General features: G+C 34.8%; 1 protein-coding gene across 2 annotated transcripts; it reads left to right on the top strand.

Annotated features, from left to right (window-relative positions):
- Nucleotides 1-1,184: 1,184 nt before the first annotated feature.
- Nucleotides 1,185-24,140, top strand: LOC129952221 (uncharacterized). 2 transcript variants are annotated; one of them, XM_056064707.1, is made up of 4 exons: nt 1,185-1,371; nt 11,932-12,134; nt 16,460-16,734; nt 23,807-24,140. In XM_056064707.1, exons 1-4 carry the CDS (start codon nt 1,305-1,307, stop codon nt 24,054-24,056), a joined length of 795 nt encoding a protein of 264 aa, XP_055920682.1. In that variant the 5' UTR covers nt 1,185-1,304; the 3' UTR covers nt 24,057-24,140. The 2 variants fall into 2 exon arrangements, with proteins under 2 accessions (XP_055920682.1, XP_055920683.1); XM_056064708.1 differs by having other exon boundaries at nt 1,191-1,371; nt 11,947-12,134.
- Nucleotides 24,141-26,376: the final 2,236 nt, after the last annotated feature.

The following is a 26,376-nucleotide window of genomic DNA, read 5'->3' on the forward strand; positions in this document are numbered from 1 at the left end:
TGTCCTTAGCAAACCTCATTCTTAGAGCAATATTTTTTTTTGACAGGTTGGGCTTACGTCTTGTGATTCGTCGTAGGTTCTCAAAGTTTTGGTTACTTTTAAAATATTGAACTGCGTTCCTAACTTTACCTCTAGCAACACCTAGTAATTTGCTTACTTTCATAACAATTTTGTACTTTTTGAAGCATTTGACAATAATTTTTTTTTCACATGGAGTTCTACTCCATTTCCTTAATAATAAAACAGTTTTAATACATTTTGATAAAATACGTACATGGAATAAAATAAAAGTACCTGTTTCAAATGTAATGGCTTCATTATGTGACCACCTGCACTGTGACAACAAATAAAGCGCTTACTTTAAAAGCAAAACATCTTTGGATCTTAGGTGACATACGGTTTTCATATTGAAATAATGTTAGTTATGACCCGTTAAAAAAAATAGGCAGCAAGTGATACAGAAAAGCTTTATTGAAGAGAATAGGGTACACTCGTTTTGTGGCTTAATTGTATGACCACTACTGTATGTATTTTTCAAAAAATTGATTTAATAGAATTTTTATCTGATACCGTTGAATTTAAATCTGAATACGTATTCACAGTTTAAAACGGGCTGGCGGCGCGCGGCGCCCGATTGTATGCGAACACTTTAATTAAGTTATTGTCAACATTTTAAGAGTACATATTTTCGAAATTGGCTCTATGATCAGTATGGGACTAAACTCTACTTATGTAGCTTCAAATTGGAATTCAATATCAATAGTAACGAAGTAGTTTATACTGCAAGCAGAAACCAAACATGAAAGTTAAATTTCATTATTGTTTAGTGAATAAAACACCTATCCTTTAATAAAAGATAAGGTTATAAAGTTGATCGACCTTTCAGAGTAGTCCTCCCTTCTTTACGCATGGCTACGCAACTATACTAACTTCTGTTCAAAACCACTGGGTTCATACCTCATGGCTTCATACTCAGATGGTCAGTAGTCATTTTATACCATAAGGTTCTTGCGAATGCGCTCTATGAAACAAAATAAACGCCAAGCGTCTTTTTCTTATCCGAACCAACAGTTTGTGAACTATCTATTTCTGTTCCGATCCGAGACGTAGTGGTTTTTGTGTGTTTCGCTGAATTCATCTTATTATGACAAAATATAAAAACAAATTAGACAAAATATGTTATAGATACTTTTTATACATAATGTCATCTTTTATTTTAACACTAAGTATTTGTGTATAAATGTGAAAGAATGAAAATGAAGTAAAAGTGTGTTACTGGTTGTTTCTTAAATACAAAAAAGAAAATGTGCATCCAAATGAATCGAATTGTTTTATTTTTATTTTGTTTAAATTGTTTGTGTTCTGTGAAAGGTAAGAACAATTAAAATTTCATATAATTATTCAAGAAAGTCGCAATAAATTTTGAATTGTGTTACTTACAACATTTAAATATCAGTTACAAAATAAATAGACTGCGCAGAAGATAATAACAAATGGATCATTTCGTTGTCCTTGGTTTTTCTAATATGATCAAAAATTCTGTATTGAGATATACATACCTCAAAAGTGACGATATATTCCTATTTTTATGTTAAAAATATTAAGTATAAGTTTAAGTCAATGGAACTATGTACCTATTAATCATTCAGGGCGTTGTTGCTAAAAAAGAATGTATTTATGTTTAAATATAAGCAATTTTCGGACTACTAACCTCGTGTGTGTTTGGAGGAAACATAGAAGACTATGCATAAATAGGTTCGTCACATGTAAGTGGTTTTCATATGCCTATAGAAAACATCTGGTGCACTATTTAGGTGAAACGTGAAGACATCAGTAGATTAAGGTATTTATATGGAGACTATATTTGTCTGAAATGTTTACTTTTAAATTCTTCGTATACACTTTTGTATAATTTTCAGAGAGAACAGGCATTTTATGTAGTGGTTCTTTGATATTATTTATGGTACATTGCATTTAAAAATTGAAACAAAACAAAATACATTTTCTTTTATATAGTTCAGGAAAATTAGATAGTAGACTGACTTTGACAAAAATTCCGACAAAGCAAAACTCTAGGAAAGAGCTTGGATAACATATATGTATGTATGTATATATGTTCAAAAGTCCAAAACGGAAAAGTTTGGTAGGTTTTGAGAGATCTGGAATTTGAATATACTTTTTTGCAATTAATGACACAGGGTTCATTCTAAAGGTTATAATGGCCGCTTCAAAGATACTAGAAAATTATTAGTCCATACAATCTTTTGATTAGAATCGATTGATGAAACTATTCCCAAAAACAAACATGTATTTAAAAAACTTCCAACACATACAGTGGTGAACACGAATTTAGCACATTGAAAAGAGTTCAAGTATGTTTCTTCTTTTGAATCCTTATTACTTGCAAGTAACGGTTCGTGTTTATGTTGTTACTATGACTACCTTATATGGTAATAAAAATGTGTAAATAATTGAAAAGTAAAATAGCGTTTGGTGAAAAATGAAGATTGTTTGTGATTTGCGTTGTTTTTAGCTGGACATAAATTTAGCCCGTTTTGAAATCAAAGAATGTATTTTTAATTTTTTTAAATAGAAAATAATAATTTTTGAGGTAATAAAATATTCCTTTAATGATCTACATTAAAAAAAATAAAAATCAAAATAATTAGTCATGGCAAAAGCAAAATGGTGCTCAAAGGAAAAAAGAAGTCTGATCTTGAAAATGAAGTCAAAAGGGCGGACGGTAACCGACATTTCTAAGTTGTTAGAATGCTTCAGGAAGCTGGTTTATAATGCCCTTCGTCATTTCAAATAGTTTGGAGTGATTGAAAACGTTAAACAACACCAGAGGGCCAGAAACACACCTACACATGAAGATAGAATTATTTATAGTTTATCGACCAAGGATCCGTTTAAGACATCCAGTGCCATTCGAAGCGAACTTTCAACGAACTATGGAGTAAATGTTTCCTCAAGGACCATAAGACGCCGATTAAATTTAAACAATCTACGTGGGTGCGTTGCTTAGAGAAAACCGCTTGTAGGAAAAAAAAATCTGAAATCTAGGTTAGAGTTTGCCAAGGCTCACCTAGACAAACCATTTAGTTTTTGGAAAAACGTATTCTGGAGCGATGAATCCAAACCCTGCCTGGAAAAAATATGTATGACTTCCGAAAAACAGGGAATATGATCCAAGGTACACCATTAAGACGGTGAAACACGGTGGAGGCAACATTATGGTCTGGGCTGGTTTTTCATGACACGGCGTTGGCCCCATTTTAAAAATTGACACCAAAACGGACCAGAACGTGAACAGAGATATCCTGTACATGACACCCTACGCAGAAGACAATTTGCCGTTATTATGGCGTTTCATGCACGACAACGACCCTAAACACACTTCAAAGTTAGTGAAGTGTGCCTTAGAGGTGAATAAAATCGACGTTTTGAAGTGGCGAGCACAATCACCCGATCTTAACCCGATCGAGAATTTGTGGAATGATGTTGAACATCACATTGAGCAAAGAAAAACAACCAATTTAACACAATTGTGGCAGGAGATTCAAAATGCTTGGTATACAATTCCAAAGTCACGATGTGAGGCTTTGGTTTAAAGTTTGCCACGAAGAATTGCTTCGGTACTGCAAAATTAAGTGTTCCTACCAGATACTAAAAGAAACTTAGAATTGATAACGGTAAGTTAAATTTTATCAAGAAACTGTTGAATGTGCTAAATTCGTAATCAGGCGAAAAATTGATGTTTCTACATTCCATACTTTTATTTTCTTACAGATGTTTAACATATTTGATGAAGTACTATGAAAACATAGTGCTATGTATATGTAATGTAAAAATAAAATATAACTAATTTCATAATAAGAAAACAAATTGAAAATTAAATGGTTTTAATTTTCTTTATCAAGTGTGCTAAACTCTTGTCCACCACTGTATCTTGGAACTTATTAAAGTAAGAAATATTCATCGAAAAAATTAGCAAAATCACCGTCTACCCTTCTCCCGATCAATGGTTTCCCATTTTAATAAACGCATTACTGAACAGATACAAATCCATCGTAATAGAGAATGGAACACAAAACTGAGCGTTATGGATTAAAATGCAAAACCGTTCTGGAACATAGTAAAATTAATTAAGAACAAAAACAGTGAAATACCATTCTTGAAGGATTCTTCTGCAACTTTTGGTACAGGTTTTGAGATAGCAAATTTATTTTGTACAAGTTTTTCAAAAATTCACTTAGTTTCTTAGCATTTGGGGGACTTTGTAACTAATGAACTTGTCAGTAAGGCGCAATTGAAAGATTCGATACTACAAGCGGAATAAGTCCTCTTAATGCATTTGTAGAAAATTTTAAAAATAATTAATTTTCTAATTTTCTAATCAACATTGAGACAAATCTTAAACATGCGATAGAAGTACTTGAAAAATATTATACTAAATGGAAAATAAGCTGAATGTTGGGAAAACGAAAGCCATCTTTTTTACACGAAAAAGGAAACATTGCTATCTTCCCGGCAATCAGCTAGATATAAGTGGTACCACAATTAAATGGGAGCAGTCTGTTAAGTACCTAGGTGTTCATCTCGATTCAAAACTAACTTTTAACCAACATATTCAAAATACTCTTAAAAAAATGAGTATTACTATTAAGATGCTTTACCCTTTTATTAACCGACAATCTCTACTCACAAATGAAAATAAGATTATCATTCACAAGGTTATATTCCAAGCAATACTGTTATATGGGTGTCCATCCAGTATGGGGTATCGCTGCCAGGTGCCATTTAAAGAAGTTACAGGTATCACAAAATAAGGTTTTAAAAATGATGCTAAACCTTCCTTGGCATTACCCAACCTTAAGTCTCCACAGAAAAGCGAATGTTGAACTGATTTCTGATAGAATTTGTAAGCATACAAATAATTTTAATATCAGCTGTGAAAGTTCCAATTAGCGATGTAGTGCGCCGTTTTCATACCAAAAACTCGTTTGACCTGTGATAGAAAATGAAAGATTTATAGAGAAGCTTCATAGCGATTATGTTAGAGCCATTTTGTCGCATTGAGAAAAAAGATTAGGTCTCTAATCTCTGTCTCAGATGACTCATCAAGTTCGTCAAAGAATGCTTTTCCAAAGTATTTCATTCTAGTGTTTGCCAAAGCAGGACATTTGCAGAGGAAATGGATTATCGTTTCACTTTATCTTTGGTCACTACAACTACGGCAAAAGATGTTGTAAGAGATACCCAACTTCTCTGTATGGATTTCTATAGGCCAATGTCCGGTACAAACCGCAACAATCCTGGCTATGTCTTGCCTTGGCCTGCATAGAAGATCGTTTGAACGGGTTTTATTATAGGTGGGTCATATTTTCTAGATATAATGCAGTTGGGTAAATTGCTCCACCTTCGGTTTGATTCAGTTTGGTAGATAGAAAAGATTTTACCCTTCATAGCACCAAGAGGAATGTTAACCATTTCCGCAAGTGAGCTATGAAGGGCCGATCGCTGCCTGGCTAGCTCGTCAGCCCGTTCATTTCCCACGATACCAGTATGACCCAGAACCCAGATCAGGGTGACACCGAGGTAAATATACAGGCTCGCAAGCTCATCGCAACATTGCTGGACCAATTTAGATGAGGATGTGTCCGAGTTAATGGCTTTGACAGCTGACTGACTGTCTGTAAATATAGCCGTATTTTGGTTTTGGTTTGGGCTTTGTTTAAGTATCTTACATGCCTCCCTTATTGCCAGAAGTTCAGCCTGAAAAACGCTAGCAAAGTCAGAAAGCCTAAAGGATTTAACAACATTTAGGGACTCAGAAAAGATCCAGAACCAGCTCATGAGCGGCAACCAAATGTGAGCCTTCGGTTGTATAGGGATGTCCTTAGCTGGGATAAGCTTGAGCTTCAAGCCCTCCCAGTCATTGCTAACACTAAGGAAATCCCTAGAAAACCTGTCCGCACACTTGATTACCCTATACCCCCTGAGCATCTCGCTAGAGTCAAAACTAGGGTAGGGGCCCTCACTGTTTGATATAGTGTATGAAAACACCATCTCAGAGAGCTTGCTCTCGATAGAGTTCCACACGTTCAGCAGACCTTTGCTGTTTGTGGAGAGCTCATCCACAACTGCTACTTGGAGGTCATCCCTGACAACCTCCCTAAGAGTACGCAGTTGCACTGCTCCAGAAGATGGTGCTTTCACTGGCTTTGTCCGGTCGTCAAGCTGGCTCTTTTTCTGAGACGGGCAGATCTCCTGAGATCTGTTTCGCTTAACGGCCTTTTCTCGGCTGGCCAGAAGGTTGTTTTATTCATCAACAACCTTCTGGTACTTCATTTTATCTTGGACGTCCCTTTCATGAATCACTCCGGTCACTTAATTTTTGGCAATCTTGGCAAGAATGTGAGAGGCTGTTTTGAAGCGGTTCCTGAGAAGAACGCCTTCCAATGGTTTCTTGGTTCACTGCTACTCGAGGGTTTCGGTTTTGTATACGGTTTAGGAAGTATAGGAGTGCTATGAATAGCACTGCCTGGAGGCCAAGAGTTCATCCTCCAAGCTGTGGATGGTTCTACGTTTGTCATGTCTAGTTCATCCATTTTGTTCCAATTTTTTGAATGTTGGTCCGAGTAGGTCGGAAAAAAAGAGGTCAGCCCCGGCAGAGCCGATATACCGGGGTAAAGCAGAAAATAAGACGGACCCTGCCAAGGCATGCGAATGAGCTCGTTAGCGACTGGTTTGCCCTCCAGCCTTTCATTCTTCGGCACGGATTATGTAAGACGCTCACAATACCACTGACAATAAGGGACCCCGTATCTATGGACAAATTGCATTGCTAAGGCTTGCTACTATTAAGGAGTAGGAAACTTTAGCAATTCAAACTGTCCTTAGCTGATCCTCATCTTGACAACGTGCAAGACAACTGTGGTGATCATTACCGCCCGGCAGCCACTAGGAGTGTTTGAAACGAGAATTTTTGCCAGGCACTCTTATAGGCGTACAAGATTGTGTTGCACTTAACAGCTATGTTGATGTGATTGTTTCAGATTAAAGGTCGATTGAACACTATATTGGGGAGTTTGGCAAGAGCACCAGGCAAGAGGAAAGCAAGAAAGGTCAACAACTTTCTTTAAAATCACAAGGATTTATTACCAGAATATATGTGACCATATTGTGACGATTTTGTCAAGATCTCCATTAATACAGCTTACACCGTGTTCTATAAGCCCTAATGGGCAACTCAAATGCTTTTGCACGTCATCAGTATACAAGTGGAACTATTTTGTACATTTGATGGTAATTCATTTACATAAAGTGAGAATAACAAAGGACCCAGAATTGAACCTTGTGGAACACCGAGAGAGATTGGAAGAAGCTCGGACAAATTGTTATTCAATTTAAATACTTGCATTCGATCAACACAGAACGAGAAATTAAAATGTCGAAAGAATTTTTCGCATAAAACTAAAGGCCCAACTATAATAGGCATAAGCAAACATAAGCTTATGTCAAAAACCCAACGAAAATTCACTTAAGTTTGCGAAATTACTGCATAGCCATAATTCAATTTTGCTCACGTATCTAGGTACATGTCAGATTTTACTTATGCGGCGAGCGACTGGGATCGCTCTTGCTTGAGTGTGCTAAGTTAACGAAACTGAGAAAAATTGAACGAAACGGAGCTAGACTCCATTATGTTCACTCGTATTGAGATTCTTTGTATTCCACGTTTACTTATGCGCGCATATGCTAGCTTATGCCTTTTATAGTTGGGACTTAAGTCGTCAACCATATCTAATGCCTTCGAAAAATCTAACATATTTTATTTTATCTTTATCTAAATCTTGTCGCAATTATTCTGTTGCTTTAGGAAAAGCTATAATACAATTATGACCTTTACGAAAATCAGCTTGTTAAGGTATCAGTAAGTTTTTAAAACCGATATAATGTATGTGGTCATGGCATGAATTCTACATTGGATATTTCTGGATATTTACCTGTAGTTAAAATAGTGAATATGTATGTTAGGAAAGTTATAAGACGCATGGCGATATCAGCTTGAGAAATTTTGGACAAATCACATCAAGCCTAATAGCATTAGGGGAAGTTATAGCTATCATTGAAATCGTTCCGGGAAAATTTTTGAATCGATATTTGATTCCCTTCGATTAGAAATGAATATTATATACTGATCGATCTGAAATCACCGAAAGAATTTTTTTTGAACAAAAAAAGTGTATTGTGCATTTATTTTTCTCTAAAAATATATTTTTCTATTTCCTGGACAGACATTCATTTTCAAAAGTGAAACGAATCGTTCCACTGATTTGTGTTCAAATTTCACCAAATTCTGTCAGTAAAAGTTTTTCGGTGGATTTTAAACAGGAAATTTTTTTCAATGACGTAAACTTTCAATGAGACATGTCGTAGCTAAAGGAGGCACTGGTACCAAAAGTATTTTCATTTGAGTTCATTACAATCATTGCCGTTGACAAAAATATGTTTGCATCTGCCCACAGCTATTTGTCAAAGATTATTCCATAAATACCATCCAGTACCTAAACGATTTTTTTTATTTATTGAACCGTACAAAATTTATATCCATTTGGCTTAATTCTAATATAATAATAATATTTAACAATAACTTAAATTAAAATATTTGTTGGCACAAGGGGCCTAACTTTATACATTGGTAAATTACAAAAATTAACATGTGTTTATCCAGTAAACGAAGCATTTAGGCGGGAGTTAATTATATTTCACGTTTATTCGATCGTATTGCATGTACAACCTGGTTCCGAAGTGAGCGGTAGTTACATAAAATGTCATTTAAACGAAGCCGTTTCTAGCAGCGTCTGCACGCATTGCCTCGATCTAGCATTAGAGACCGAATTTGGTTTTAAAAACCATGGTTTTAATGAAGGAGTATAATTTGTTGTTAGCAATGGAACATGCTTGTTAAAAAGCGTGAGAGTGCATTCATTAAAAAATTGAATTTGTTCACCCGACGATGATTGATAACAAATTGTGTCCTAGTTAATACTTCTCACCAAAACACTATTGTCAATTTATGAACTTAGACGAAAATTTGAATTTCTTATACTATATTTATATATCGGCTTTTTATTTATAATGTAATTAATCTTTTTTATAATTGTTGCGTCTACGCAACATTGGGATTCTAACGTAATTAGTCGTCAACGCACGTGACTAAAGATGAGGATAAAGAAATTGAGCTGGTTAGAAAGAGTATGAGTAGGAACAGATTTGATTCTATAAAGCAAAACATACATTTATCAGATAACGATCAACTTGATAAAAATGACAGATATTCAAAACCTAGACCTCTTTTTGATTTGATAAATAAAAAGAAAATGCAGTTTGGGGTATTTTCTCATAACCTCTCTATCGATGAGAAAATGGTTCCTAATTTTGGTCGACATAGTTGTAAAATGTACATCTAGGGAAAACCAATCAGGTTTGGCTTCAAAATATGGTGTCTATGCAGTTCTAATGGTTACTTGTACAAATTCATACCTTATGGTGGAAAAACAAGTACTTATGAAATTGAATTAGGACTAGGAGCAAATGTTGTACTGGAGTTATTGTCAGTTGTTCAGCAGCCATCAGTTCATCGTGTATTTTTTGACAATTTCTTTTCTTCATACAAGTTATTCGGTTTGCTGAACAAAAAGGGGTTTTATGGTACCGGAACAATTCGTGAAAACCGTACATGTAATACTGTGATAGAAAGTGTGAAAAATAGGAATAAAAAGATCGTGGTTCTTATGATTTTTTTCTTTCTAAAAATGATCAAAAAATATTGTTGGTCAGATGGAACGACAATTCTGTGGTGACCGTTGCTACTAATAACTGTACAATTGAACCACCTTGAGTGCAAAAAGGTACAACAGAAAAGAAAAAAGTCCGTTTCAATTTCTCAGCCAAAATGTAAAGCTGAATATAATCAACATATGGGAGGAGTTGATTTGCATGACAACGCAATATGTAACTATAGAATCAATGTAAAAGGAAAAAATTGTGAATTTGATCGACAGTGTTATTATAAATTCCTGGGAAATATACAATTTAGCTAACAAATCAAAAATGTCACAGTTAGACTTCAAGTCCTACATAGCATTTGCTCTTATAAAAACGAACGAACCAGTGATGAAAGATAATATTCAAGGCCAAGATATTGCAGGACAAAGTAACCAAATAAACCCGTGTTTTGTTGGGAAATCTATCCATAGTAAAGTAGGATTTTACACGAATAATAAAAACAATATCCATAGTGAGAATAACACCGATAAAAGTTAGAGTAGAATCTCACTATGGATAGGTTTTTGACATTTATACGAGCCTCGAATGGATCTTATGTGATTTCGTTCTCAAATGTTGGTACGATTGATATTGCATTTGTATCTCGATGGCTGTGTTTGTTGAGTAGTTCTGCATTTGGAATCATGTGTGCTTTCCATTGCGGAAAAAATGAATCTATTACTGTTGATATTATTTAGTTTTGTTATTGAAAATGGACTAACTGGGCTTATTTTGTAAGAAAAAACAATAGCAAAGATATTTATGTTTTGCTATGTTTCCAAAAAAGGTTAATCTCAGTTTATTTTCATCTTAGAATAGATAAATCTCAACTCGATTCAGGTATATAAAGAATTGAGGCGAGCTTCAAGCTCGCTTCAACACCACATGTTAATGTAGTAGTCTACGAACAAACCCCCTTTTTGAAGTTTTTTATTTTTATTTTGACAGATCTTCTTTCAGTTGTACCAATTTTTAAATACAAAAATCTGGCCACTGCGTATCGTTTTGTTGGGAATTTCTTACTTTACTATATATGAAATGCGAACAAAACGCACGTTAAATTTACCTTCAAATCCAAATTATGGGCGTCCATCAAAAAGTGCCTTACCCATGGAAATTCGAGTTGACAATGTCGGCCAATTGATAGTAAAAGATGAAAATAAAGCGAGAAGACGTACATATACGCAACATTTTATTGTAAAAAAACTAAAAAACTCAGATTTTTTTTTCAATTTAAAAATTGTTATTTAAGTATATATTAAACTAATAAAATGCAGTGAAAGTATAAAATTTGTTTTTTTCCAACCTTGGGAACTAATGGGTTGACCCAAACAATAAAATATTGCATTTTTGATAGTTATTCAAAAAAAATATTAAAATCAGTTCATAAGTTGCTGAGAAAATTAAAAAAACAAAATAACAGTTCTATGAACGGTACCTTTCCCAAGCAATACAAAAATATGTTTTTCTTATTATAAGCCAAGTTGAAAAATACAATTTTAGAGAAAATTGAAAAAAGCTATCGGTTTGTTTTTGAGAAAATTCGAATTTTCGTTTTTTGACCAAAAAAATTGTATTGGAACCACTGTTAGTTTTGATCTTAAAAAAAATTAAAAAAACGCCTAACGCAAATCTGCTCAAAACCTTAACTTCCAAATTTAAACTCAATCGACCCAATGGTTTAGGCTGTAGGAGCGTGAACAGACAGACAAAACAGACCGGACGGAATAGCGGGACCCAAGTTTTTTTGACATCTCTACCATCGTAATATCATGTTTTATTAAAATCTAGAGTTCGAAATTTTTAACGAATGCAAAACTTGCCATATATGAGTTCCTATGTGTCGCAAGTAAAAAGGAAATGATTTTTGTGAGCCCCAAAGCAATTATTGACGTTTAATATTTGACGTTTAACGTGATTCACTTACGCAGCAAATCAATTAAAAGGCGTTCACGAAAATATTTTTGTAAACTTATCATTTTACACAATTTATCAACTGACCACGTCGCTTGAATACAATTAATGCTTTTTTCTTGTTTGAGATTAACAAAAATTAACTGACTGAATAAATGAAAGATTTTACATGTTTCTTAGCTTTTCTTGTTACAGGTCTCAGTGAAGTTTCACCGCAAGTTACTCAAGTAACTCATGTTATATCCGAGGATGGTGAGCCTGAACCGATTATATTAAAATGCGATTATGATGCGGAAAACTACCAATCGTCATTGCTTGTAAAATGGCTCAAAGACGGCAAACCAATTTATCAATGGATTAAAGGACACGAACCATCTGTTTTCGTAAGTTTTTACACGAGTATTTATGAATACAGGTTTATTAATAAAGACTGTTTTCATTTCCTTTAAAAAAAAACTGTATTATGTTATAGCTTGCTCTCGAGTATGAATAAGCCATTACATTGTTTTGCTTAAACCATTTCGCAAAAATTAAAAATGTCATAGCTTCAAAAACAATTTTATCAACATTTTGTTGAACCCAATTAATTGCCCAATAAAATAACGTCAAAATATTTTTAAAAAAATTTCAGAAGAAAATGTCACAGCGCCTAAAAGCAATGTCATAGTGCCTTAATGAATTTTTAAATATCATAACACCCAAATTACTATTTGAGATATCTATCGGCCAAAAGATGTCATGCTTTTCAAAATTTGGGCGTTCTGGACAAAATGTGTGTTTATTTTGGGCACTAATACATTTGTAGTTTTAAATTTGATCGCCCAAAAACTAAACATTAAACGAACAAAATGTCAGATCATCAAACAACCTTAAGAAAATGAAAATTTTCAAATTTGAAAACGAAATAGTTTGCCTACAGTGTCTATAAAGTGTAAGTTCATTAATGTAAAAATGCAGCAGTAATGAAAGATTTGCGTTCATAAATGTAAATACACTGCATTACTGCAGTCGGTAACTCTGTTCGAAAAAACAGTCTAACAGCTGACACTCATTTTGTTTCTGTTGCCGCTCTGCAGGAAAATGTCAGAAGAAGATGAGTATGTAAAATAATTGAATATTTACTAAATTTTTGGCAAAAATTGATTTGTTATTAATGAGTTGAAATATAATATTTATACTTCATAGAAATTAATGAATTTTGTTAAGACACTAAAAAACCAAAGCACGCGTAACTCAAAGAAAAAACTTTATTATTTTTGTCATACTTTTTTAATAGGCGCCTAATTTGATGACATTTATGAACTGGTTTTTGATATTGTACAGGGTGTCCCACGGGAACCGGAACAAAAACAAATGAATGTAACTCCAAAAGTTAAGATCTTAAATTTTTTTAATTAATATATCAGAAGGTAGGGAATTAAATGCCATTTAAAGTTTTAAAAATAACGTCGGACAAATGGTGCAAATCTTGTTCGTAACAGGTGGCAAGTCCGTCCAAGAAGTTTCGGTGGACCCGCTCCTGTAGGTCTTGTTCAATTGACGCAACTCCAGACGTTATTGCTTCCTTCAACGCTTCCAAAGTGGGTGTTTTCGACTCTTAAACGCGTGATTTTAGGTATCCCCAAAGGAAAAAGTCACACGTCGTCAAGTCAGGGGACCTCGGGTCCATGGCACGTCCCCAGAGCGTGACACAAGGCGGTTGGGGAACATCTCGCGCAAGAAGGCGATTGTAGTTCTGGAAGAGTGAGGGGGGTCCCCATCTTGCTGAAACCAAACATCTGCTTGGTTGACAATTCGTCTTCTTCTGCGTAATTGAGGTCTCAAAAAGTTATTTATCATGTCCATGTAGCGGATAGAATTGACGGTGACGGTGTTTCCTTCTTCTTCAAAAAAATAGGGACCGATGATAAATTTTCTTGACATTGCACATCACGCAGTTACTTTAGGGCTATGCAGTGGTCGTCCATGGAGTCGTTGAGGTTCTCAGGGGCATAATAGCGGCAGTTCTGTCAATTAACAGAACCATTGAGACGGAAGTGCGCGCCTCATCGCTCATGAGCAGCAACATATCGTCATTCACTTAAAACAACGATACCATCTTCAATGCGAATGAAGAAGGTTGTGCGTAATCAGTAGGTTGCAACTTCTGAACGATTGCCAGCTTGTACCCATAAAACTTTAAATTATGCTTGATAATTCGACTCACTGAAGAGATGAAATGTGCAGTGATTGAGCTCGCTTGCTCACGGAACGGCCAGGGCTCTGGAGAACAGCTACCCTCACTCGTTCAACGTTTTGTTCAGTTGCAGCTGTCCGTACAGGGCCAGGTGGTTTCTTTTTTATTACACTGCCCGTACTCCGAAAAGAAGTTACCCATGTCATAATTGTCTTTCTTGAAGGAAGAGTACCGTGACGTCCAATGTTGAATCTTAGGAAAGAATTAGGAAAGCCCGCTGCACTGCCACCACCGATTCATTGTTTTTAATAAATTCCTCCAGTGCTAAAACACGATGAAAACTTCTAATAAGAAACTAAATTATTTTATTCAAAATAACAGAAAATAAGTAGTATCGATTTTTTACCATTAGCTTTGTCACGGTAAAAACCGTTTTTAAAATATATGGCTGTTCATAAAAATAGCAGTGCATGACAGAGTACTGGACTTATTACTTAAGAAGTAAGAAAACTGTAATAAGTTATATAAAAGTATACAAATAATGTTAGCTTACAATTAGTACTTTGTTAAATAACTATTTTTTTTATGACTGCTTCACATCTACGTGGCATCGAGTCCACTAAAACCTGACACAACTGGATTGGTATTGCGTTCCACCAGTCACGCACTGCTTCCCATAATTCTTTAGAATTCTTGGGTTTTGATTTATGAAATACGTTTTTAACATCCCTCCACAAATTTTCGAAAGGGTTAAATTCGAGGGATTGAGCGGGCCACTCCATAACGGATAACTTCTTCTGCGCAAACTATGATTTTGCATTTTTTGACGTATGCTTTATGTCATAGTATTGTTGATATACCCACACCAACGGCATTTCCTCTTCAGCATAGGGTAACCTAAGCTCCTCGATCATTTTCACATACTCGGTTGAATCAAGTATTGATAGGTTGAATTGTAGTATGAGAAACAAACCCATATCATAATTTTTCCTCCACCATTCTTTTCTGTTTTTATAGTGTACCGTGCACCGTTTGCTGCAGTTTGGGGTCTTCTCACATATTCTTGACGACCCTTGGAACCAAAAAGGACGACTTTACTTTCATCTCTCCACAGAACATTACTCTATTTCTCTTTTGCAAATTCTCTATGCACTTCGGCAAACTCCATTCTCTTTGCCACATGCCTTTTCGTCAAGAATGGTACCTTGCGTGGACTTTGGGCTGGTAACTTCGCTTCAAAAGACGTCTTCGTATTGTGACAGCGCTCACACGCAGTCAAAGTTTATTTCTTATTTTTTAAGAGCCTATATGGTAGGGATCTGTTTTGTTAGCTGAACAATTTTTCTGTCAGTTATTTCAGTATTCATCCTTTTTGGGCCTCGCGTTTTCGGTTTATTTTGCCATTTTAAGGCATTACTATCCATTTTTGCTGAGCAGCCTAGGATGTCTTGAATATTTTGGTAGGTTTTTCACTCCAAACGCAGTTTTCGAATTTTTTCGGTGCAAAGTCTTGACCGTCCCATTGTTTATTTTTGAGCTAATATTTATTAATTTTTTATATGCTAGTATGTTACAAATACTTTAAACTTTAAATAGTGAAATATTTACTTATCGAAAAATAAACAAAATTGAATTTTTAACTCTTTTTACTTATAAAATCAAGAGCACTGCTATTTTTATGAACACTCTATATCCAGAGAGTTTAAAATAATGTGTGTTCACTAGGAGAAGTAGAGTATAACTTCTAGTTAAAAGTCTCTGATATGAAAACGAAAGACCGTTAGATGCAAGTAACATGTTACATGTTAATTTTTTTTTGTAAGAATTTCCTTCGTTAAAATAATTGACAATCTAATAAAATGTGACCAGCACTGCTATTTTTATGCACACAACTATGTATACCTCACTGTCAATAAGCGTCTCAGAGCCCCTAACTACCCAACATTTTTGTTCGGGGTTTGTGACTTTTTCTTAGTGATCCTTTTTCGACGTTTTCTTTTTGGGGCTTTATGTCTGTTTATGATTTGAGTTATATGTCGTTGGGTGATACGATTTAAGAAGCGATAGAAATCATAATCGTCGCAATGCCTAAAATTAATGTCACAAAGTCCGACCCCAATGTCATCAACCCCAAATTCAAAATTAAAAATTCTTTTGGGCAAAGTGACAACTAAAAATTGGGGCGTTATTTTTTGGCGATTAATTTTTCCTTTTTGGGTTTTGTGACCAATTTTGGGCTTATCTGAAAAACATTAATATATTAAATTTGAGAAACATTTATCAAAAAACTTTTGAAATCACATTTTATTTACATTAACAACATTTTAAAAGTAAATTTCTGTAAATTCAGACTCATTTTTGCATTGCAATATTTTCTTTTCAACTTTAACACTCATATATTTGGAAATAATAAAGCTTTGCAAAATCATTTTCTCATATACATATTTGCATCTATAACTTGTTTAAAATCACCACACAATTAATCTAACCAAATTCTTTATTATATTTCTTCTTTTTTTTTTATAATGGAAGCCTTCATCAAAAGGACTAATCGATGAAAAATATGAAGTTTCAAACGATGTAAACTACAAATATAGTGCGATCAGATTCCCTGAGCCTACAAACAATATTTCTGGCGACTACAGTTGTATGGTTACAATGAATTCAACTCAGACCATTCATATTCATCTTCAGATAGTTGATGTTAGCCAATTAAATTTTAAACTCGATTATGAAACTTCAAGCAACGAAACCCTTGTGACATGTGCAGTTGAAAACGTTTATCCCAAACCATCTCTGCTAATAACGTAAGTACACTTTGATTTATTATATCTAAACACATTTGTTTCTACATATATACAGTGCATCATTGGTACACCAAGCTTTTTAAACTTTGAAGCTTTTCAGGTTTAAAGAACAAATATTGAAGTTGGAAAAAACATATTTTTCCAGGACAAAATTATTGGTGAAGTATGTTTGTCTTAAAATAATTACAGCTTTCAGACATTTCTGTCCGCCAAATTAAAAGTTTTGTTTGTCTGGATATCACTAGTTAATAGTTATATTGAAAAAAATATAGGGAACATTTTTAAAAGCTTTAGGAAAGTTAAAAAAAAAAAACACATACAATTCAGAACAATTCATGAAATCTTTATTTGAAGAGGTTTCTTCTATCGTCAATGAACTCAAGAATGGCAAAGCAGCTGGATCGGATAGGATACCTGTAGAATTTTACAAGTACGGATCGAATAATCTCATTCAGACGCTAACCGGTCAATTAACAGCGTCATGGAAAATGGTGTAATACCTGAACAGTTTAAGGAAGCTTTAGTGTTCCCCATTTAAAAGAAAGGTTGTGCAATGAATCCTGCGAACTACAGAGGTATTTCCTTTCTAAATGCCCCTATAAAATGTTCACCTCAGCACTTCAGAATCGGCTCAAAATGTGGATTTCATCAAAAAAATCTCTTAAGTGAATTTTAGGCGGGCATCAGATCGGGCTACTCTACTATTGATCACATTTTCGTGTTCAAAAGTATTGCTGACTCATACTTTGCAAGAAGTAAGAAGTTGTATGTCATCTTCTTGGATTTTAGAACAGCGTTCAACACCGTAGACCGGGATACCCTAATGTACAAGCTGTACGGGCTTGGAATGTCCTTAAAATTTGGTCAACTCATTCAAACTATCTATCGAGATATGAAATCGTCAGTTTGGAATGGTGCTAATAGATCAGAGTGGTTTGCAACCAAAACAGGAGTCAGACAAGGCTGTCCTCTTAGCCCCCATCTATTTGCACTTTTTATAAACGACTTGGTCTATTGTCCCTTCTTTTTGCAGATGATGTAGAGATGATGGCAACCTCACCTGAAACTCTACAGTTATTGTTAAATAACCTCCAATAATTCTGTAAGTTGTGGAATCTTATGGTTAATCCGGATAAGACCAAAGTTATAGTAATTCGAAAGGGAGGAGGCAGAACTAGGGCAAACGAGAAATGGTTTTACGAAGGGAATACTGTTGAGCTTGTAAAAGAATACAAATATCTTGGTGTACTATTCACACAAAATGTGACTATTCACACAAATGGTGAAAATGGATTAGCATTTAAAAGATAAATTATCTAAGGCGAAAATTGCAATAAAGGCTACTTGGAAAAATTGCTTCAACAACAAATTCATAAGGCACAGTAGTAAATATCGGGTATTTAAAATTGTAGCGGAATCAATCATATTTAATGCTGCACAGGTATGGGGAGGTTCAGAATATGAATCGGTTAGAAACTTTTAAGGTACTACCTGAAACGAGCATTTCATCTCCCCCCCAACGCACCGAACTATGTGCTTATGATTGAGATTGGATTGCATCCGTTACTAATTAAAACACTCAAACTACAAGTTGTTCTCCGTGTCATGCAATTGCCTGATCACCGGCTCCCTAAGATGGTTGCCATTCAAGTCGTGCGAAGCAAAAGAGGATTTTTTAAAGAATGGGAATGTTTAGCTGAAAAGTGTGGATTTGTACTTGATATAAATATAGATGATCCAAGTACTGCGAGACCCTTATTGTACGATCTTATAAAAAAGTAGACCTTAGATATGGGAAAGCACGAAGAAGAAAAAGCAGGATCTCTTTACCGAACTATATATAATCGCCTGGATTACACTTTCAACGAAAACAACTACTTCAAAGATGAAAATAATACAAGCATAATTTCAATGATGTTCCGATTACGAGGCGAATTGCAATTGCTGCAACTCAATTACATACCACATAGAAGTGAATAACCGATTTTATGCGATTTATGCAACCGACGAGAACATGAAGACATCATTCATTTCTTGGGAATGCGTCCAGTTTTGCGTGAAATAAGAAGAAACTTATTTGGAAATTGTACCTTAACCGAAGAATATTGTATTTTCTTATTAAATCAAATGAATGTTGATTTATTCTATGATTTTCTAAAAACTGCTCTTACATATAGGAACAGAATTAAAAACGTTGATTTTTGAAATTAGAACTTGCCTACAGTTAAAAAAAATATGCAAACGGAATCTTAAACCTTAAATAAAATAAAAACTGAACTATTAAATTAAAAATGTAATTTTATCAAACACATATATATAGAGTTTATATTGGATTGTCAATCTGACAGACGGCAAATGTCGTGCTCAAACGATTTTATGTATCTTAAATATTGTATTCAATCTCTAAAAAGAAAAAAATATGAACCAATCAAAATTTAATCTAAATCTAAAATCTAAATCTTTATTTGAATCGATGGACCGTACGTCCATATAATTTAATTTTTGAAGATTATTTCATGCAAATGTTGACCTTGACTACGCCTCAAATGGTCCATCCGCTTAGTCCAATTTTGTCATACTCTCTCCAACATTTCAGCCAGTATCTCACGCGTCAATTGAAGCGAGCTTGTCTGTATAGACATGAGCATTAACATAGCCCCACAAAAAATAGTCTAAGGGCGTTAAATCGCACGATCTAGGCGGCCAATTGATCTTTGAAGAAGTGCGGTCCAACGATGCCACCAGCCTATAAACCGCACCAAACTGAGACTTTTTCTGAATGTATTGGTAACTGTTGCAATGCTTCTGGCTGATATTCACTCCAAAATCGACAATTCTGTTTATTTGAGCCAAAAATGAGCTTCGGATTGTACGGAAAGTAAAAGTTAACCCACAAATAACATTAACTGAAATAGCTACTGAAGTAAACCTAGAATTTGGGAAATCAGTTCAACCTATGACAATAAGAATTGTATTCCATGAAGCTGAATAAAACGCACGTTGTTTCTAGGCGTAAGACAATGATTTCGCCAATTAACCAGAAAAAACGTTTGAAATATGCCTTTGGTTTTCATATAACAATTCACATGTGCTTCCACACCCATCACAGTCCCCGGATCACAGTCCAATTGAGCGTTTATGGAAAGACTTGGATAGACGCGTTAAAAAGCGTGTGATATCTAATAAAGCTCAACTCAAACAAGCATAGATAGAGGAATGGGAATTACATGTCATTTTTCTACCCCAGCCGCAGAAAAACAACCCCAAACCATCACTGATCCGCCCCCATGCTTGACAGTTGCTACAGTATTTTCCGGAAGTAGCTGCGTATTGGGTTTCCGCCAAACCATTTGTCGTCCATCTGAGCCAGATTTATTGACCTTTGACTCATCGGTAAAATTACGTTTTTTCAATGGTCGAAATCCTCTTTTGCGAAATTTAGCCGTTTCAACCTGTTCACAGAACTTATAAAAGGTTTTTTCTGGCAACTCTACCGTCAAAACCGTGATGGCGAATGCAGTTTCTCAACGTCTCGGTAGAAAACTGTTTGTTAAGTTCCTCTCGCAACTTTTCAGCAAGTTTTAGTGCACTTATATGGGGATTTTTCTTGATTTCGCGCATTATAAGGCGTTAATCATGCGAGTTGAAAATTTCGCGTGTGGTGTTTCTTGGCATATTTTCGGTTCGATTTTCCGAACGATACCTTTTTACGATTGATTAGGTAGTTAAATTTGATCTGCCTACAAGGTCCGATACTTCTTTTAATGATTTACCATCATTATGGTACTTTATTATCATTTTCCTCAGTTCAACCGATGTTTCCCATTGTTTTCTCCCCATTTTTTAAAATGTTTACTTTTTTTATAAATTGAAGACACACAGTCGAATTATGAAAACAATAAAATAATGAAAATATTTTTGACATTTTTTTAACGGTAAAGAAAACACTGTACGAACATGAATTTGATGTGAGTTCTTAGTAGAATAATTTTAGATGACCAATAACGTTGGTAATACTTAATTTTTTATGAATTGTATAAATGAAGTTAATGCTTAAGAAAAATTAGCAATTCAAATTTATTGAATGAAAATGTAATTTTAGATAAAAATTATATTTGTATTAAATAGAATAGAGGGTACGAATATGAATTTGATTGACTGTATGTAAGGTAAAATGAAAATAAAATAAAACTCAAATTAAATTTGACCAGAACTTCATGTTTTTATAATAAAAAAATAAGTTTGTTCGAAAAAATTAGTGAAATTAACGAAACAACCGACTTTAAAAACTGTAGCAATATCATGAAGCCATTGGCTTCGATGTGGCTTTGGACCTCAAAGGATGCTTACCCTCGACCACGGCTGAAAAAAAATCTGTCAGACGGTTAAATTTCATAATGGTGCATAAATCTACACGTTCATTTAATGGAATTTTGGTTATCACTCCATTCCCAAAATATGCTCCCGGCTCTTGCTTGAAACAATAACTGTCGAAATATTAGATCACTGTAAAATTTGATAATTCTTTTCGGCGTAAACATAGAAGTCGAAAAGCTGTCTGCTCTTCTTCAGATCCATGCAGCTTGTGAAGAAGCATACGTATCTATTAGGCAGTGTCAAGTTATTGTGCCTATATGTTTGTATAGCTATTGTGCAATCCCCCATGAGATTTGTTGCTTTGAGCCTTTAACATCAAACTTTGTGCAAATAAGTGTTAGCAGGCAAGCCGCTCCCTCACTTTTCGATGATCTGTGAAGTATAACTAATGTAATTATTCAAAACTAGCTGACCCGGCAGACTTCGTACTGCCTCAATCGATTAATAAAAGACCTAAACTTTTGCATACATTAATTTCAAAACAAACAAAACTTATTGAATAAAAAAGCATTTTTTTAATGAAGCATGAAGTTTTATTATTATTTTCGACACATCATGTTGCCTACTTAAAAAATAAAGTCTTCCTAAAATACTGGCTATTTATAAGGTTAAATTTATATTACCAGACACACTGTTATGATACAGTTTGTTAATCAATTTAAAGTTTTCTCATAAACTATATTTTTTGTTTTGTTTTGTGGTGCGTAAATAAACAAAGAAGGTGGTTTTCCGACGCGCGAACACGCGACGTATAATTTTCCATGCGCGAAAAAGGGAAACTCCAAGTTTATTGCGCAAACTTCTTAAGACTGTCCTTGCGATTTATTTATTGTCATCGCAAAGGCCAGACGTACTGGAAATTGTAAGCGTTTATAATCGAATCGTAAATCCGTTGGAATTATCGGTATTCGCGGGATCAAGACACCCTCTCCTTTGTATTGTTGACTCAATGACGTTATTCAGCTTTTTCACAGCCAGTCTTGTTCCATTCGAGGTTGAATAATGTTACGCAGCATGATGACAACTGATCTTACTTTTAACTGCAAATTGTGAGGTGGTAATCCAGACAATTCCAGTGAATTTAAAAGCTCCTTGGGAAAGTTGACTACGTCGTGCTGGTTCATAAAAGTGTCGACTTATTTGAAGGAAACCAACTGTCCCGGAAGAAAATTCTGAATGGTCGCATGGAGATCCTTGACTTTTATTTTTCGCTGCCAAGATTGCTCGTTCACCCCGCCAATTATGGTTATTGAACTTTTGCACTATATCTGGGAAAACACGCTGAATAAACTCCTTTTTAAAATCTGTGAAGTGACAGAAATCTGTGGGTAATGTGATGAATCCGGTCGAGCTGTCCATTGCAACTTTTTATTTCCAATATCTAACAACTGCTTCGCAAACACATTTGCAGTTTCATCATGTTGCAAAAATACTCGCATGTTAGTTGGTAATTGGAGTGTCTTTACGTACTGCTCAAATTGGATGATTGTAGGCATGTATGCAAGAAAATCAAACGACTACAGAATAATGCCCCACCAAAAATATTTTAGTTGTCACGAAGATCGTTCAATGTTCTGTACAGCGCCTCCAATGACCTCTTATGAGCCATTGTGCATTCATCCATAACAATTTTAATTTGCATACCTGTAGAATCTTGGCCATTGCGCTATTTTTGGCGATGTTGCAAATAGGTGTTTCGGTGATTTGCATGTTTAATGGTGATTTCAAGGAAGAATGCGTATTTCGTCCGTCTTCTAGCAGAGCCGCAGCTATTCCAGATGACGTTAACGCAACATTATTTTGCAATCTGATCCTCGCCAAAAGCAATGAAATAAGAACGTTTTTCCTGTTGCTCCCGGTTCCTCCGGGAGCATCAAAGAAACATTAGAGCACACTAAGGCTATTTTCATAGATATGAATTAATTTGAAATTTATGCAGCGGTAATAAATTGCAAATTGACTCTTTGCCGTTACGAACACACCTAAATTGCTTAGACAACAGTGAGTGATTATAATTTGATATGACCTTTATTGAACAGCAATAAAGTTCAAATTGACTCTAGAAAACGTTTGTGTGGGAAATGGAAAAGGGCTGCTTTTAGGGTTTTCCTGGAAGTTATTCGATTTTTTCTCGCCTTTTAAACCATCAACGTAATAAATAAGCGATAACAATCACTTAATTTACGTGGTCCAGATAGTGTGCCGAGAATACCGCCACGTAACACCGATTAATGAGGGAGAAGCCTTATTTTATATGAAACTAAGGGTATACCGATATTATTTTGAATAAGCTGCCGAAAATAGAGAAGTTCTATTTTTCCTGGAATGTTTCTTTGTACCGGAATTTTGATTGTCTGAAAATGGAAACGACGGCACAAATTAAATTCAAGGTATTCAAGTCAATTCTGCAAAACCCGTCAATTGTCTTGTTCTAACTTTCTAAATACATATAAAGTCCCTTGCATCATGTAAAAGTGCCCATTGAATAATTGTGGTAATAATTGTATTTAATTGTTGATTTATATTTAAGTTTTCTTTGAGTCAAAACTATTGACAGGATTCATTAAATGTTTTTTTACACTTTTAATATTCACAACCAAAAGCAACAATAAGCTTTGGTTTTCATTCAGAATAAATACTGTAAACAGAATCCTTATTGTTAAATGTTTTCTATTAATTTTTTTTTATTTAACAGGAGCGAAGACGATGACATAAACTTCACCAAAATCTGGGAGAAATATGATCCGGAAATCAATGGTTACTTCAATGCCACTTCCGTTGTATCTGCCAGCCAGTTTGATACTAACGATGAAATAACTTGTACGCTATCTTTTCTTGGAAGTGAATATAATAAAACTCAAACCTTGACATCCTCAGCTGCAATCATCAAAAGCACCGCATTGATTTTGACAACAGTACTTGTGTTGCTTTTAAATGTGTATTAAAATAATTCTGTAATCAAAATGTATGTACGTCTTCCCTGTAGTAAATAAATTGTTTTAAAACTGTTGTTACCATTATAAACAGAATTGTTTATTTTATAGTCGGAAAAAGTTTAAGCATTTAAAACATAAACATGTAAGTGGATGCTCTAAAAGGGCGCTTGAATGCAAGAAATGGTTATCAGAAGTTTAATTAGTCGATTTCTTAAGGTTATTCATTTTTCTTTGTGATGCAAACCCCCTTTACGACAGCACGCTTTAAAAAAATTCATAGTTAAAAAGTGATCTTTAAAAACATAAATAACATTGTCACGGGTTTTAGAGTCAACAAAAATACCTAGACATTTCCCAACTTTTTCTTTAAAATAGTTTTTTATTTGAAGTGTTCACTTTTGTTAAGAACACTTTTAATAATTGTTGTTCCCTTAGTATAAGATGCGTAGAAGGAATATCCATCCATCTGTTATTTGATAATGGCCAATATTTTATCAAAGATATAAATTGGAATAATAATTTGCACTTGGGTTGCCTAGCTATGACCTGGCTCTAAGACGCTATTTAAAAATATAAAAGTGTATTTAGAATTCTATTACCTTTATCTGTTATTTACAAAAATCGGATATGTGATGAAAGATCATAACCCAAAAATGAAAACAAAAATAGATGTTGCCTACTTGTATCCTGATCCTATTGGAAGGTTGTCTGGCTTAAAGAGGTGCGCCTACGGAGTAAATATACCTTTATCTGTAATATATTTGATGTTGGTGTCAAATGAACTTTAACTCAAGTTCGAACAATTTAGGGTTGCGTAACAAAAACCTGGCGTAACATAGGGTCTTGGGTTCAATCCCTGCCTATGACATCCAAAGTTATTTTTTTCACGGGTACTGCCTCTTGCGAAGAATTGACAGATTCTTCAAGAGTAAATCTTGTCATTAAAAGTGCTTTCTCAAATAAGTTATAAAGTTCATAATTGTTTGTACATTTGTTGGTAGATTATTCAATTTGAACTAATAAATTATAGTATGGGACGGGGCAAACACTCAACAGAAGCCTTCAGGCTACGAACTTTTAATTTTACGAAAAAAGGACATACGAACTCGTAGGAAGCGCGGAAATTAGAGTGTTCAAGGAAGAAGGTAATTAATGCTCTTCCCCATTGTCGAGAAGAAGGAACAAAGCTGATCCATACATGACTGCTCCAAAAATAAAAAATGCTATTGAACAAGATCTTGGTATCAAATTGTCTATAAATACAGTTAAAAATCATTTCCGTGAAAAAATGTTTGGACGAATTGCGAGAAAAAAAAGCCACATGTCTCTAAGCGCAATCTCTCTTCGAATGCAGTTTGCAAGGGAGATCAAAAGATCTAAATTGGAGCGATGAGTCCAAATTCAATCGCTTCGGGTCAGATGGTAAAAAAAATATGAGACGCGGAATCAACCAGGAATGTGACCCTAAATAAATATACCATATACTAAAGGGTGGTTGTTTTGAGGTTAGGATTTTCATGCATTAGTATTTGACAGATCACGCGGGATTTCAGACATGGTGTCAAAGAGAAAGATACTCAGTATGCTTTGACATTTCATCATGAATAGACTTACTAACGAGCAACGCTTGCAAATCATTGAATTTTATTACCAAAATCAGTGTTCGGTTCGAAATGTGTTTCGCGCTTTACGTCCGATTTATGGTCTACATAATCGATCAAGTGAGCAAACAATTAATGCGATTGTGACCAAGTTTCGTACTCAGTTTACTTTATTGGACATTAAACCAACCACACGAATGCGTACAGTGCATACAGAAGAGAATATTGCGTCTGTTTCTGAGAGTGTTGCTGAAGACCGTGAAATGTCGATTCGTCGCCGTTCGCAGCAATTGGGTTTGTGTTATTCGACCACATGGAAGATTTTACTCAAAGATCTTGGTGTAAAACCGTATAAAATACAGCTCGTGCACGAACTGAAGCCGAACGATCTGCCACAACGTCGAATTTTCAGTGAATGGGCCCTAGAAAAGTTGGCAGAAAATCCGCTTTTTTATCGACAAATTTTGTTCAGCGATGAGGCCCATTTCTGGTTGATTGGCTACGTAAATAAGCAAAATTGCTGCATTTGGAGTGAAGAGCAACCAGAAGCCGTTCAAGAACTGCCCATGCATCCCGAAAAATGCACTGTTTGGTGTGGTTTGTACGCTGGTGGAATCATTGGACCGTATTTTTTCAAAGATGCTGTTGGACGCAACGTTACGGTGAATGGCGATCGCTATCGTTCAATGCTAACAAACTTTTTGTTGCCAAAAATGGAAGAACTGAAC

The sequence above is a fragment of the Eupeodes corollae genome, chromosome 3 (genome assembly GCF_945859685.1).
Source record: "Eupeodes corollae chromosome 3, idEupCoro1.1, whole genome shotgun sequence".
Taxonomy (NCBI): domain Eukaryota; kingdom Metazoa; phylum Arthropoda; class Insecta; order Diptera; family Syrphidae; genus Eupeodes; species Eupeodes corollae.

Coding starts and splice junctions, on each gene's coding strand:
- LOC129952221 (XM_056064707.1), top strand. CDS start 1,305: ATGTGCATCCAAATGAATCGAATTGTTTTATTTTTATTTTGTTTAAAT. Junction 1,372..11,931: donor TTGTTTGTGTTCTGTGAAAG/GTAAGAACAATT, acceptor CATGTTTCTTAG/CTTTTCTTGTTACAGGTCTC. Junction 12,135..16,459: donor GACACGAACCATCTGTTTTC/GTAAGTTTTTAC, acceptor TTATAATGGAAG/CCTTCATCAAAAGGACTAAT.